The sequence below is a fragment of the Alnus glutinosa genome, chromosome 5 (assembly GCF_958979055.1).
Source record: "Alnus glutinosa chromosome 5, dhAlnGlut1.1, whole genome shotgun sequence".
Classification (NCBI taxonomy): domain Eukaryota; kingdom Viridiplantae; phylum Streptophyta; class Magnoliopsida; order Fagales; family Betulaceae; genus Alnus; species Alnus glutinosa.
Window position 1 is genome coordinate 2,701,040 of NC_084890.1, and position 15,181 is coordinate 2,716,220.

Genomic DNA, 15,181 nt, shown 5'->3' on the forward strand with positions numbered 1-15,181 from the left:
AAACCTCGGCGTTCTCTTCCCCAGTTGCTCACAAACTGAAACGAAAATCAAAAGACAAAAGGCTCCTTCTCATCATCTTCCAATCGCTTCCATCTCCTTCTCTAGAAGATCTTTGGTTACATAGAGACGCTTCCCTCTTGGTATCTTTTGAACTCTTCTTCTCTCTGTCCATGAACGTGTAGCTTCAACTTTAGCATACTTTGACTTGCGTTCAAACTACACAGTTCTTCAACCCCTCCAATGAACATTCAGACATTCTTTAAGAATCTTAATGCATGGATACATTCTCCCCATTGATCAGCTGAAGGACAAATGCTTTCAAAAACGACCTCTATGAGTTGGGTTTTGCATTCAAATGGTCATTTCTTTGACTTCATCAGCAGTTTTGCTACATGGGTATTTTGATCCTTGCTATCATTTGTTATTTGGTGGAGGTTTTGATTAGTGGGTATATATCATTTTTTTTCCTTATTGGTTCAAGGCTGTAGGTTTTGAAATTGGCTTTTAGTATTTTCCAATGGTGGAGCTTCAACCCTGTGCTAGCTTGGTCAATGCTTCTTCATTGTGTGCTATAGAGCAAGAAGTGAAAGGGGAGGGTGTCAATGTTATTGCTGAAATTACTGCTGAGTTAGAAAGGGAAAGACGGAAGAATGCTGAGCTCTTGGAGAGAATATCAATTCTTGAAGCTCAAATACAGGAAAGGAATAAGGAATCTCTTCCTACAAATGGACAAGTACGACTGCCCAGTTTATATTTGTGTTTTTGCTTAGTTTCTTGGTTTGAATTTTATCAGTATGCGCTTCATTTTCTTCTAATTCAAATTACATAATAGAAATTAGATAACCGTTGGATGTGCTGTTTTCTTTTATTTTATTTAACTTTTAATGTTCATTGGAGGCATTGTTTTATCATTAATAGATCATATTCGGTTCATTAATAGATTATTTCACCTGATTATTTTGTGATATTCCTGAAATATCTGCAAAGCATGTGCTCATTTTAGATTATCCAACAGCCTTTTACATTCAAAATAGGGTGAGGTTTCATTTTAATCTAGAAGCTACTGTTAAAGCAAAGAAGAGAAAACAGCATAATTCTGTCTATAACTATCAACTTAATCAAAAACAGGAAGAGAAAACAGCATATAAGATAACTTATTAAAGGAACACTCTGATAGTCTGATGCAAACGCCGGGTCTCAAATTTGTGTGTTGTCAGGGTCTTTCATGATCAGATCTTTCTTTTTATTCATTTTCTTTTCTATCTTCTGGGTGTTGCTGGAAGGGGGGGTAGGGGTGGTGGATTTCACTAATGAAACTTATGGATGATCAGAGTGAACTGGGTTTGCAAGCAGCCAATATTTCTTGGCACCTACAATTCTACAATAATAAGCTGCTCTAATAATGGAAAATGTTACTTGCACACCTCTTTTGTACATTTCTTATCCAAATCTTTCATCCATACCTTTTTTGATTTTGAATTAAAGTTAACAGAGAGGTACACACCTCTAGTAATTCTTTCTACTATTAAATTTATTTTAATCATATTATTAACGGCCTCCCTTACCTTCAATTTCAGGGAAATTGTCCCAATGCAATTGAAAGAAGCTTCAAGAAGTCAAAAAGACAGAAAATAGAAATAGCTAGTGCTGGAATTGAGAATGGAAATATTAGTAAAACTGAAATGGCATCACAGAAGACGCATGACCCCCAGTGTTTGCCCCCCAAAGATCCAAGTCCAGGAGACAGTTTGGTCAATTGGATGAGCATGGATGAGACCCAGTTTTTGCATTTTGAAAAATTTAAAGATGGTGATTCAGCTGCAGATTTTGATGATACAGATGACAGTGACGACGAAGATGATGATTATCATGAAGAGGATGATATTAACAGCGACCATAAAGTTGGGGACATTGATGAGAATTCAAGAATTGCTAATGAGGTAAAGGAGTATCTTCATGATGGTGTTGATGAGAGATCACATATACCATGCTTGGAGAACTCCTCTGGTGGTCAGAGTGAGCCTACGTATACAATTGCGAACCATGAAACAAATAAGTATCAAAAGGAAAATCACATGGTACCTGATAAACAGCCAGTTTATGATGACAGGGAACTCAAAAGAGCTGACAGGATCGAAACCAAAAAGACTGGAGGACATAAAGCACCATCTGAGATCCTTACTTCTGATAAAGAGGTTTGTCATGCAGGACCTGGAAGCCTATCATTGCACAAAAAACCTCCAAAGGTGGCTTTCTGTCCAAAAGAATTGAAGAGAATAATTGAGTCGGATATCCTGTTACAGAAAAATGCCCAGTCTCACACCATAAGAAAAATTATAGTTTTTTCATCTCTTGGTATAAGGCATGGCTGTGAAGATATGTATGAGTTAGACTTCAATCATTTTAGCATTTTAAGGAAGGGAGAACCATATGTATCTCCAAAGAATCCTGGGGTAAGTAGTCTGCTTTTGAAAACTATGTTTCTTTTGTCTCAATAATTGGTTTTAGTATAGTCGCTTAAATGATATGAGTAGTTATAGTGATAAGAGTATTTGTTGGTGTTCTCCATCCCCGTTGCTGTTCTTACCGGTGGTATTTTATTTATTTGATGTGAAGTATCCATTACCTTTTCCTCCTGTTGTTATGTATCTCAGATTAAACATCTCCAGATGTGTATATGTTTTTGAATGAATTCTAGTCCTGATATCTCTGAATGTCACCTTCAAAAGCATCCACAATAACAAGTACTAACGTTGTGTATGTATACAGTCTTGAGGCTCTTGGGCCACATCATGCTGCCATGTTGTCTTCTCATCAGTAGCACAGTGCTTCCCAGAACATTTACTTTACTTCTTTTCCCTTGTTCTGTCTATCAAGTGAATTAGACAGCTTTACTAGTTTAAGCTGTTGATAGCAAGAGGATGGTGTCTTCACCAGGTAGTATCCCATTCGAACTTTATTAAGTAATTTATTGGGTGTTTGTCACATGGTAGATCAAATGTTGCTTGAAACTTAGGATATATCTTGTGTTTCACACCTCAGTTTCTGCTTGACTGGCTGGCCTCCTGACATAAAGGGGTATATGCTGAACTACGTCTGTGCTGGGTCCAGGCATATCATCATAGGATCTAAAGACTTGACCCTCAAAGAATCATAGGATTTGAAGTGGTGCGACTGTGAATTTGGTTGCTTTCAAGAAATTAACTATAGTTCTTTTGGTAAATATAAAAGGAAAAAATAAAGCAGCTTGGGTTGCAATCAGAATCTCAATTGCCAGTTTAATAGGACATTGTGGTGATTTCCCCATATTGCAGTACCAGCTTGTCTGCTAAAAAGCTGTCTCAATACATATTTCAATTGTGAGAGGATGCGCATGGACCCTTTTATAAGCTGTATAATATGAATGGCTTCTATCTTCTTGTTTGATGGTTTGTAGGTTGCTCAAGTTAGTTTCTTTCCTTGTTCAATCCTTTGTTAATCAACAAAGTCATTAAATTATTTTATTATCAGGAGCATGTTTTATATGAGAATCCTGGTGTCCGGATGAAGGTCTTTTATCCCAATCGACAGAATCCAACATTATGTCCAGTTCAGATACTTGAGGAAGAGAAGGCTATGCGACCATCTGATGCTAGTTGCCCATCATGCTTATTTCTGTGTATCAAGTATGGAGGAAGAACGAGAAATCTTCCACAAAACGAGTAAGTAATGTTCCAAACTTCCAACAATTGATTTTTGGTGAACAGTTCCAATAATTGATTTGTAAAATCATTAATTTGTCTATATTCATCTCTTTTCTCTGTCATTTTTCCATTTTCATATTTCTTGACAATATATGCATTGCAAAATGGTTTTCTTGTTTTCCCCTTTACTACCTTAATTTCAAATGTTTGCTTAAACAATATAGAGAACTTTACAATTAAAGATGGTTGTATTCTCAGCCACATACTCAACCTTACTAGTGTTAGCAATGAATGCCATGAATTTTCACCTTTTTCTGCTTTGAAAATATTCGAAAGTATCCTTCTGCAGTCTAATCTAAAAGCAGCCCTATTCTGAACCGTTCCAGATATGTTAGGCAGCGCATGGGAAGAAACAAGCTTAAGTCTTTTGGGCCATTGATGTGTAGAAAAGCAATGCTTGTTCATATTCGAAGTGGGAGCTTCTTCTTCAAGGCCTTAGGCATCACACTTCTGTTCATGGCTGGTTTTCCTGATGACCTGGTTCAAAGGGAAACAAAATACCGGAACTTGGACTTGCTTCAAAAATATTACAGGTATACATTACTGCATACTTGTGGAAATGATATTTATGAAATGGAATAACAGAATAGACAATAACAGTGAAGTAGGATAGCTGTGATTACGCCTTTACGATATTGGTTTTCAAATCATAGTCAATGGAATAGCATGCTTGAATATATTCTCATCACATATGTGCAAATTGGATGACAAGAAGCAATAAGGCCATTTCTTTTTACATAATGAAGAACTATGTGGACTGTTCAGTTATATCTGGCCAAAAGGTGTAAATTTTAACCTACCTCTAGCTGTTTGTCATGGTCTTCAATAACTGCCGAATCATCTAAAGCCATTCTACTTGATGCACATCTTATTGCAGGACAGATGAAGATGCTGAAGGGGAGGAGTTATTTGTTCCACATCCGGCACCTTGCAATACTGTAAGATCACAGGCCCAATTTCATACAACTGATAACTTTTTGTGAGTTGTCCAGTGAGTTGTTTTCTTTTTTTAAAAAAAAAATTAGTACTTGTGTGCAAAAAGCTTAAAAATCAATGTGAATCTGCATAACTGCAAATTGGCTACATAGAGGTTGTCGATATATACATAGTAAGGGAAGTTGGTGCCGGACACGTTCCAAACCAATATTAAATGTATCTCTCATGTTAATAACTTGAAGTTCTAAGAGATTGCAGAGGAGAGATTATTGTCATTCTGTCTACAATTTTCAGCTCAGATTTTTGGAAGGAAAATGCTTTCAGAAAAACTAGTCTACGAGTGCTTGTAAATGGTTCACTATCATTCTCATGGCAAAGATCCTAATATGACTCTAAAACCTATGCATTACTGCATTATCATATACTCAAAGTGAACAGATCAGATTGAGATTTCTGTTTAGAATTAGTTTCTCAGTTTGGTACTTTCTTTTTCGTTCAGCAGGCTAGCCGTGGTTCTCAGCAGTCAAGTGGGAAAACATCTTCTGCTAAAGCAAGGGGGAGGAAAAAAACCAGTTCAAATCTTAAGCCTAATAATTTGCAAAGACCCTCAGTCCAACAGTCTACACCTTCAAGCTCTGTACATCCCATGCCATGTCAGACCTCAGCAGATAACCTTGAAATTTCAAATCCAGTGATGCCCAGCAATGTCTCCTATCATAATCAGACCCCATACCATGTGTTCCCACAACAGCAAGCAAATGGTTTCCTACCTATAATGTATTGGCCTCCTCCAAACCCATTTCCTCCTGGACGTTACCCATCTACATATGGCTTCCCATCTTTTCCATCTACTGCAAATTACATCTCCATTCATCAACAGCCTTATTACAGCCACCCCTCCAGCAGTCCTTTCACACCCAACAAGGTAGCAGGCACACAGAAGAACAATGCGGCCTTGGTGGAAGCTGATAGTGACTCTGACAGCAGTTCAAGCAGTATAGATCCAAAAGAACATTAGCAAGCTGCAAGTAGTGAACCATCTATCATACATGAATTCCATGTAAATTTTCATCATTGGGAATAGTTTTAGTGGAAGAGTGAAACTTCTAAGATGGCTTAAGAAAAGAGCTTCATGGTTTACAATGCAATAACTATTGAATCATTGTCGACGCTGAATTCTTGCTTTGGTTATTGGGGTGATGGATAGCATTACTATTGTACATATAAAGCCAATCCCCCAAACGGGTCAAAGATTTTAAACCGGATAAAATTTATAAAAGCACATTCGAAAATTTGAAATCTAAAAGAGATCATCCCAAAATATAATTCTGAAATTATTTACAAAGAAATCCTCCTATTTTTACTCATTAGCAATTAAATTATTAAAAAAAAAAAAATGTCATTAACATTTAGCCGTAGATAGTTGTACTTCCTGCTCACTTGCTTATTGACCCAGAGACATTATAGGATTACTCCTATCTTTCTCCAATCACAAGTCCTTGGCAGTGAACCCAATTCCCATTTCTTTGTTTCTCTTTTAATGGTCCGTTTGGATTTGAAATTTTAGCTCCTAGAGATCTGGGATCTAAGAGACTGCAATATTATGTTGGCAAGGGTTCATATTTCAAGTCACCCAATGAGAACCTTGAATCTTTTAAGGAGCAGAAAGCTGGTTGAAGTAAACATTGACACTCCAAATTAACTTCCAGATCCATGTTGGCGACATTGCTTAAAGACCATCAAGATTGAAGATTTTAGAGTATCTCTAGATGAGAAAGCTCTAGAGAAATATTTTTTCGAGAATGCAGAAATATTAGATCGCTTCCAATATTCTAGAGGATCTGTATTTGCTTAAGCATGGATAACTTCTGCAGAAGTTCTTGGTATTAAATCCCCTGTTTTTCATTTTAGCAGCTGAAAGTTATATCTAAGAAAAAGCTTTTACTCATTGTATTTTAATCTCTAGCTAAAGATATATAGTAGCTATAAATATAATTTGATAGTGTACTTTTTTTTGAGAATGAAGCAGTTTAATGCAATGAACAAGCTCAAGAAGCTTGCACTCAAGGTAAAAGATCCTATTTTCAACTAACAAAAATTGTGGTAGTTTTGATTGTTGATTATTCTTAGAAAATTATATTGTGGTAAATAAAATTGATGAAATTGCCTCAGTTGAAAAGTCACTACTCTTCAAGCAGTATAGATCCGAAAGAACATTAGCAAGGAGCAAGTAGTGAACCATCTATATCATACATGATTTCCATGTAAATTTTCATCACTGGGAATAGTTTTAGTGGAAGAATGATGCAATCTAATTCATTTTTGGGCCTCTTCTTATTCAGTTAAATATTTTATGGGTAATATCTCACTTATTAAGTAAAATTTTGAGTTCAAAAAGTGTTTAAATATTAATTAAATTCATCATTTTTTTATTTTCTTAAAATTTAAAGATAAGTAATAATTTAACATAATATTTTCAACCATAATTCATTCTAAGCCTTGGGCAACGTTTGGCAATGAACAGACCGAACAAAGTAGTGCGTGTCTTTTTCTCCACCTTTTCACATTTTCAAAATACAATCAACATCAAAACATTTTAACTTTTTATATTACATCATTAATTTTTTATTACTATTCAAATAAAAAAATTCACTACAATACAATTTTTTTTCTTCACTTTTTTATACAAATTCTTTTTACTTTATGTCATATTTATCAATTTTTACTAATTCCAAAATCAACTCCCCACTATTCTGTTATGCATAGTACCTCAAAGGGGTATACAACCGGTTGCGGTAACGGTTATTAGCTCATAACCGCAACCGCAGCTGGGGTATCCGATTATTCCTATTTCAATAACCACAACCACAACCAATCTACTCGGTTGTGATTTTTACCAATTGCCGGTTATCCAGTTATTTTAACCCGGTTATTAACCGGATAACCGGTTTTCATATATGTTGAATTTTTCAAAAAAAAAAATTTTAAAAAAAAAATCCAATATTTACATTTAATTACATCATTTTCTATCCTAAAAATTACTAATCATGAATCATCTTATGGAAAATTGGCAAAACAAGAAAAAAGTAAAATTAATCACTGCATGGGAGCAAGTTATTGACTACCAGTTGGCAGTCTATGGAGTATGCTTTGGCCTTGGCCTTGGGTACACTAATTAGAAAGGGTCTTGATACACATACAATCCCTACCCAACTATTGCACAACCCCAAGGCACATTGGAGTGGGGTCCATTGTGTGGGTCTCACCCCAATGTGCTTTCGAGTTGTGCAATAGTTGGGTGGAAGTTATAATTTTAACATTTTCCAATTAGAAACTACCGTCGGCAATGCCGTATTCGAAGAGACTGTTAATTCTATAAAAGATATAGCCTTGTATCAGTTGTACGGATAGATAAGGTACAATTAATGAATAGTTAGATAAAGTTTTATTTTCATTTGAATTGGAAGAATTTTATTGATTTGAGTTGTGGTGTATCACATAATAAACCTCTCTTAGAGGCAGGCCTATGCCAATAATTAAACCGACTCATGTTCAGCACAACTTGAGGTTAGCCCCCATTAACAATGAGACATATAAGTCGGCCGAGTATATTCCACTCTAGATCAACTCAAGTTACTTAACTTAGGCCGGCCGGATCTATCTCAGTTAGACTGGCCAAATCCCATTAATTAATTTAGAGAAACGATGGCACAAGGCCTAAAGAGGCAGGGATTGTGCCTATTATATCTTAGCCCTTACTACCTAAACTACTCTTACTTCTTCAATCTTCTTCAATTTAGTTTCATTCTTAAAGAAAACAATCACTTAAGCATCAGAGTAACCCTTGTTATACACTTGTACCATCGGCAGGACACTTTAAGCTTACTTTCCTCTTGTCTTGCAAGTGCTCTTGATTAAGGTTTTGGCGTACAATTAATCAAGTGGTTGTTCAGCTTGAAAGAAATTTTGTAACTCATTTTAAATGAAAACTTGTCCAAATTAATTTGAAGGGGTTAAAATACATTGAATTTTTTTTAGAGACCTATCATTAAAAAAAAAAAAAAAAATCTTTTTAAGAAAATTTGTGCAGTTTGCCAGGTTAATGCCCTTGGGACCCCAGCTCAGTGCTCCCACTCATGCAGTAACAATTGTTGGGTAGGCTTTAATAGGGGTGTAAATCTGAAGGTGGTTCTTGGTTATCGGCCAAAACCGAAAGCCAGCTTCGGTAACTGGGTGGCTAATTAACCAGCTACCCAGGTGGACCCGGTTATCTGGACCGGGTTCTAAATTTTTTTTAAAAAAAACATGTAAAAACTAACAAAGTTGAAGAGATCAGAGTGTGCTATTGGGGTTATTAGTCACAGTGTAATCAAAAAACAGACCAAAATTTCTGTCATCATATCTCAGTTCTGGATCCACTATTCCGAACAAAAACTAACACAACAAAAAACATTGAAAAGAAGAAAAAAAAATGGGAGTCGGGACGAAAGTAAATCATTAGAGACTTATACCCCGTTTGTTTCGACGTAAAATAGTTTCCGTTGTAAAATATTTTCGACGAAATTATTTTCAGAAAAAATGTCTTTTTCGAAAATATTTTTTCAGCGTTTGGTATGCACGAAAAAATTACGAAAGGCGAAAATGCAATTGTCACTGGAATCCGGCAACGTCCGGTCGCCGTTGCCGGATTCCGGCCGGACTCCTCCGGATCCTGGCCATTTGGCCAGGATCCGACCATTTGGCCAAATCCGACTGGATTTCGGCCATTTTGGCTAGATCCGACCAGCTTCTGACCATGGCGAGATTCCGGCCAGTTTCAGCCAGAATCTGGTGCGCCGGCATCCAGCGACGTTGGCCGGATGTCACCATATTCTGGCTCCGTCAGTATTCCGGTGGCCGGATGTTGCCGGATTCCGGTGCCGCCTAGATTCCGACGACCGGCCATTGCTGGATTCCGGCAATCGGATATCAAACATGCATGCAAGGACCAAGAGTTTAATTTTGAAAAACGATTTACGGTTTTTAAAACCGTAAATCATTTTCAAAAAATTAAAGAAGCTTTTACGGTCAAACCAAAAATGATTTTTATTGATCATTATTTTCGTCCCTACCAAAAACCATAAAATGCCAAAATCATTTTATGCTGAAACAAACGGCGCATTAAATACAAATAATCATGAAATTAATCCATCATTTTGTAGCAGTTTTTCTCTCATCACCTGATCACTTCACCCCCACGTCACAATAGGAAAATTAATAATAATAAAAATCGAAAACGAAAAAGAAAAAGAAGCAAGAACTTGTCTACAAAAATCACAGATCAGCTATCTAAGCACAAAATATGGCAAAAACTTCACAAAATCCGTGTATCGTGTAGGGCCGAACTGCCGAAGAAGAAGAAGAACAGGAACTGAAGAACCCTAGGGGAACCACTGAACCAAACAAGAAGAACAAGAATTGAAGGCGCCGCGTGAGAGTGAGAAGTTAGAAAAAGAAAGAAAAGGCGGAAGAGAAAAGAGGGGGTGTATCGTGTATTAGGGTAAAGGGCAGGAGGGTAATTTTTTAATTTTTAATTTTATATATATATATATATATATATATACACACCCGGAGCTAGTTACACGGTTATAATCTGGTGTCTAAGAACTGAATAACCGACTCCGGCCCCGAGTGCTCGGTTACCCGGTTACGGTTTCCCGGCCGGTTATAACCAGCTCGGAATTACACTCTTACTTTTTACAAGTTTGTTCACAAACTTTAAACGAATGAGTCGAGTTTTAAACAGGTATGTATCATTTAATAATCGAGTATAGTTTCGTGTCCACAAAATTCTTTTAATAAGCGAACCGCGCACGAGTTGAACCTTATCGAGCCAAGCCCGAGTGAGCTCAGAGAAAGCTTTGTTCGTTTACACCCCTAGGCTCCTCACCATTCGGATTTGCAGAAGAATGGATGATATCAAATGCAAGATTAATACCAATGGTGGGTTTTTTTGTGTTGACCAGCGTGTTGGCTATAGTTGAAGCTTTTTAATTCTTGTTTCCATTTTTATTCTTACTATGAAACTTTGGTTTAGATCCTGCACTCGACTTTCATGCTTTCTTGGGCACTAAATTTGTGTTTAAAATGTGCACTTTTTGGTTTTTTAGTATATTCTATTATGAGTTGTATATTATTATTATTATTATTATTATTATTATTATTATTATTATTGATTGATTTAGTTCTATTATTATTCTAGGAGCATCTTTGGTCAGAATCTAAATTTGAAATTGAACTCTCTTTAGTTTTGGGTTCATGTTTATTAAAGAAAATTTCACTAAACCTCCTTGAACTTTCATCACATTCGCAATTATTCTTTAAATTTAAAAAACTCTCAATTTAGTATATCTATTTTTTAAATATTTTATTTTTATTTTTTAAATCGCAACACACTTAAACGATACATATTTTTTTTATGATTTATTTAAAATTGTACTTTTGATATGCGAAATTACAGTGCTAAACATCATGCATTTTGAAATTAAATAATTCACCTAGCCAAAAAAATTATCTCATACACCCCATGGTTGCCGCACGATCAGACCAGTCTCAACCTTCCTTTGTTGCTCCCTCTGTCCATGTTGGGTTCTCTTTAAGATTATGTGTTACTATTATATTTTTTGTTTTTCTCTGCGCTGTTTGTGGGTTACAGTCTCCCTGTTTAATATGTGATTTTATCTTATTGTAGAGACCTTTGAATTTAGAGTTGGTTACTCATTGACGATAGATTATGTTTTGATTTCTGCAATGCATCCCTCTCTTCAATCTCCTCTTGGTGGTGGATGTAGTTTTTACCTAGCAGGGATTTGGGTAGGATTGAAAGGTCTTTCAAGAGTCATGTCCATGTCTGCGTCCTCTTTTTCAGGGGAAGTTCAAGTAGGATTGAAGGTCTTGTGAAGACTATGCCTCTACTCATTTGAGTAGAGTTAAAGGACCTTTCGAGGGTCGAGCCCTTGCCCGCATCTCCTTCATTGGGTTTTGTGTAGAATTGAAAAATCTCACGAGGGTCATGCCTATATCCTCCTATGTTTTGGTGCATGTACCTAGGGGTGGGCGGGCCGGATTTACATGTTTTTTACAACCCATCCCGCAATGAATCGGTTTGAAAATCAAGATCCGCAACCCGCATAGTGAATGGTCAACCCGCTGGGCCTCGGGTAGCACGGATCGGGACGGGTTCATGCGGGTTTGGGTATTCCTTTATTTTTTTTTTTCTTCTTTTTCTTTTTCTTTCTGGGCCTCCATCCACTTAAGTTACACTTGACATCTAAAAATTGCAATAGCTGACCAGCTTGCAAATCTTGCTATGGCCATATTTTAAATCTGTTAAACAATCAGATTTATCATTTATGTAATTATGTGACATATTCTGGGCTTCTCAACACATAAATCAATGAATCTCAACACATTCTCAAGAATGTGTGGAGGGATTCAGGAGGAGTACAAACATACATTTACAGCCCAAGAAATGGAAAAAAAAAAATAAAAATAAAAATCAATAACTACAGTAAACAAAACAAAACCAACATTAGAAACATTAGAATCAACAGTAATTCACATTCAAACCTCAAACTTCAACCCTTTCTCAAGAATCTCCACAGATTTCTATAAAAAAATCAATGAATCATCACTGCCCATTCACCAGGAATCAGAACAAAATTTAAATCAGTAGCTAAGCAGAACAATAAACACAAAAAAAAATTAAAAGTTCCAACAAAAAAGAACAAAAACTTAGTCCAACAAATTTAAAGTTCCAACAAAAATTTAAAGTCCCAACAAAAAGAACAGAATCCGTAATTCAACAAAATCAATGAACACAAAAAAATCAATAGTCCCATCAACAACTGAATGCTCTAAACCAGCAACAAAAAACAAGAAACCTCACATAGCAGCATCTTCAACTAATCATCTTCAGGGAAAATGCTGACGTTCTTCAAGGAGAATGAAAAATGAAATTGATTTACAATCAGCAGATGCCATTCAGCATACATATACAAATAAATATAGCAGATGCCACAAAGATTCACATTCAGCATATGCAGATGAATGGCATCTGCTAATCTGGATTCATAACAAATACATATACAATTCACCCAACAGAATACATATACAAATAAATATTTTTTGATAGGTAACAGAATATATATGCAAATAAATATAGAAGCCATCATTCTGTCACTAATACCTAAAAGCACCCCCAGCCAAGCAGCTAGTCAGTCAATTAAGTAAATAAGAAATGTCATTTTCCTTTAATCTCCCATTCTATAATCCACCAGAACACCCTTTTTATCAAATTCAAGGACTAACTAACTGAACACTCAAAGTAACCAATCTAATTCCTTTATCAATCCTGACAATAGGACTTCAAAAACCTTAACAAAATCATCTTCAACAAAGAAACAATTCAATATCTACTCCAACCCATCAACTTCAACTGTTAAAATTTAGGCACAAATGCACAGTGAAGCTCGGGATATTAACTTGTAGCCAAAATTCTTATTTTTCATCAATTCATTGTTCTATTTCCATCTACACAAGCCTGAAATGCATCCAATACAGAGATTCCTAGAATCACAGTTAGGGAACTTGTTACTTGGTTCCCTACCCTTTTCAACTCCTCAAAGCTGATCAAACCCCAATCCTATACCTTCCTTCCAACACTATCTATTCAACAGAACAAAGCGATTTGCACATAATTTGTGCACATTGATGATTCTATCTGTATCTTATCTATAATTTCTTAGATAAATTTGACACTCTTAAAATGGATGCAACAAGGATTCTCGGAGTCGTTAATCTTGCTGACCATAAGGATTGGATTAGATTAATTTCCTCCAACATTTTATTTTATTTTTTAAAAAAATTATCTGAACGCTTAGACATTTTGAGATGACAATCTTTTTGGCATATTATCATGACAATGTTCATGCTATCAATCATGTAATAACAGAGCATGTAAAGTTTGCTGCTCATATAAATTTGGCGGATTGTGTTGATATTTATGACCTCATAAGACATGGTGACAAAGCACGACATTTTCATTCCTCTTTTTTTCTTTATTCCTTGGAGACCCTATAACTGTATTAATATTTGTAGTTAATAAAGTGTGGTGCTCATAATATATATTCTGAAAATAGATAAGTGTTATTTAATATTTAGTATTCTTTTCATCCTTCTCCGATCTTTCATTTTTGAAAATTAATTATTGGATTCGTAGGTTTTACACCTTCACTTATGTTGATCTTACAAATTCAATAGTTAATTTTCAAAACATGAGAATGGAGAAGGATGTTAGAATACTAAATATCATTTATCAAGAAAATAATTAAAAAAAAATTCAAAAAATAAGAGAAAATTGCACCATTAGTCCATGTAATTTGCTTGAATTACAAATTGCTCCCTCTGACGTCAAAATTAATTAAGAAATCATTGTGGTTAGCTTAATTAACAAATTGCTCCCTGAAGTCAAATTTCGTTTAAATTTTTGAAAGATTTCATTAGGCGCCACGTCAGTGCCAATAAGATAGCGACACGCGTCGATTATAATAATAAAAAAAAATGCGTTGCTGCCCACCTCTATAATTTATTTATATTTTTAATATATTTGTATTTTTTTATTATAATCGACGCGTGTCGCTATCTTATTGGCACTGACGTGGTGCTTAACAGAATCTGTCAAAATTTTTAATGAAATTTGACTATAAAAATCTTTGAATTAATTTTGAACCATTTTTTATATTAAAAGAAATGATTTATAATTTATATTAACTACAAGGACCAATGAGGACCAATGATGCAATTAAAAAATAATGACAAAACCTACCAAAACTACTCCCAAGTTCCCAACTCCCACAAACACCCAAATGTTTAACAACAGCAATGACCCTTGGTGGGCCCCAGACAAGCTCTACCACCTCCTCTTCTGTTTCTCTCTCACCCTCATCTTCTCCTCCCTCGCGACCCGTACCCGCTACCCGTTCCTCCGCCGCCACGCCATCCGGGTCGGATCCATCCTCTCACTACTTGCCGGCGCCGTCAAAGAGGCTGCCGACCACCTCGGGTTCTTCCAATCCTCCGGAGCCTCTGCCAAGGACGCTGTCGCCGATTTCATCGGCGTTTTCATAGCTTATCTCATGCAATCGGTGTTCGGTTTATCGGTCCGACACGAACACGATCCCGTCCAGGCCCGTGGGATTTCGATGGTATGAGCGGCAGCGGCTACTGGGTCCCAATCGTTCGTGGCCATTGGGAACTGTCTCCAAGTGCATTGAATTGTCCACTCATGCGGGCACACGTTCCAAGTAGCTCCCCTCCATCTCAGAAACTCCCTCCTCCGACATGCCTTCCATTCCAGCTATCTCCCAATATCTCTTAATGCTTTCCACGCGTCACCCATCAATTTTCTAACTTTTTGAGCTTTGAATCTCAACCTTCGAATGGCAAAAACTTCCTCGTCTGCC

General features: G+C 36.2%; 1 protein-coding gene and 1 non-coding gene across 4 annotated transcripts; one reads left to right on the forward strand and one right to left on the reverse strand.

The window, feature by feature from the left end:
* LOC133868712 (uncharacterized) lies at positions 1 to 5,855 on the forward strand. Of its 3 annotated transcripts, none has more exons than XM_062305691.1 (7): positions 1 to 396; positions 482 to 733; positions 1,578 to 2,453; positions 3,511 to 3,701; positions 4,070 to 4,276; positions 4,621 to 4,681; positions 5,179 to 5,855. In XM_062305691.1, exons 2-7 carry the CDS (start codon positions 518 to 520, stop codon positions 5,695 to 5,697), a joined length of 2,070 nt encoding a protein of 689 aa, XP_062161675.1. In that variant the 5' UTR covers positions 1 to 396; positions 482 to 517; the 3' UTR covers positions 5,698 to 5,855. The 3 variants fall into 3 exon arrangements, with proteins under 3 accessions (XP_062161675.1, XP_062161678.1, XP_062161677.1); XM_062305694.1 differs by having other exon boundaries at positions 5,182 to 5,855; XM_062305693.1 differs by having other exon boundaries at positions 489 to 733.
* Positions 5,856 to 9,825: 3,970 nt separating this feature from the next.
* LOC133869979 (small nucleolar RNA Z199) lies at positions 9,826 to 9,904 on the reverse strand. The gene has a single exon (XR_009900603.1). It is a non-coding gene; the product is annotated as a small nucleolar RNA Z199 (small nucleolar RNA).
* Between the last annotated feature and the right edge of the window lie 5,277 nt (positions 9,905 to 15,181).

What these genes read in the sequence shown, in the direction of transcription:
- LOC133868712 (XM_062305691.1), top strand. Translation starts at nt 518, where the DNA reads ATGGTGGAGCTTCAACCCTGTGCTAGCTTGGTCAATGCTTCTTCATTG. An exon ending in AGAAATCTTCCACAAAACGA is followed by an intron (nt 3,702 to 4,069) that starts GTAAGTAATGTT and finishes GAACCGTTCCAG; the next exon opens with ATATGTTAGGCAGCGCATGG. An exon ending in ATCCGGCACCTTGCAATACT is followed by an intron (nt 4,682 to 5,178) that starts GTAAGATCACAG and finishes TTTTTCGTTCAG; the next exon opens with CAGGCTAGCCGTGGTTCTCA.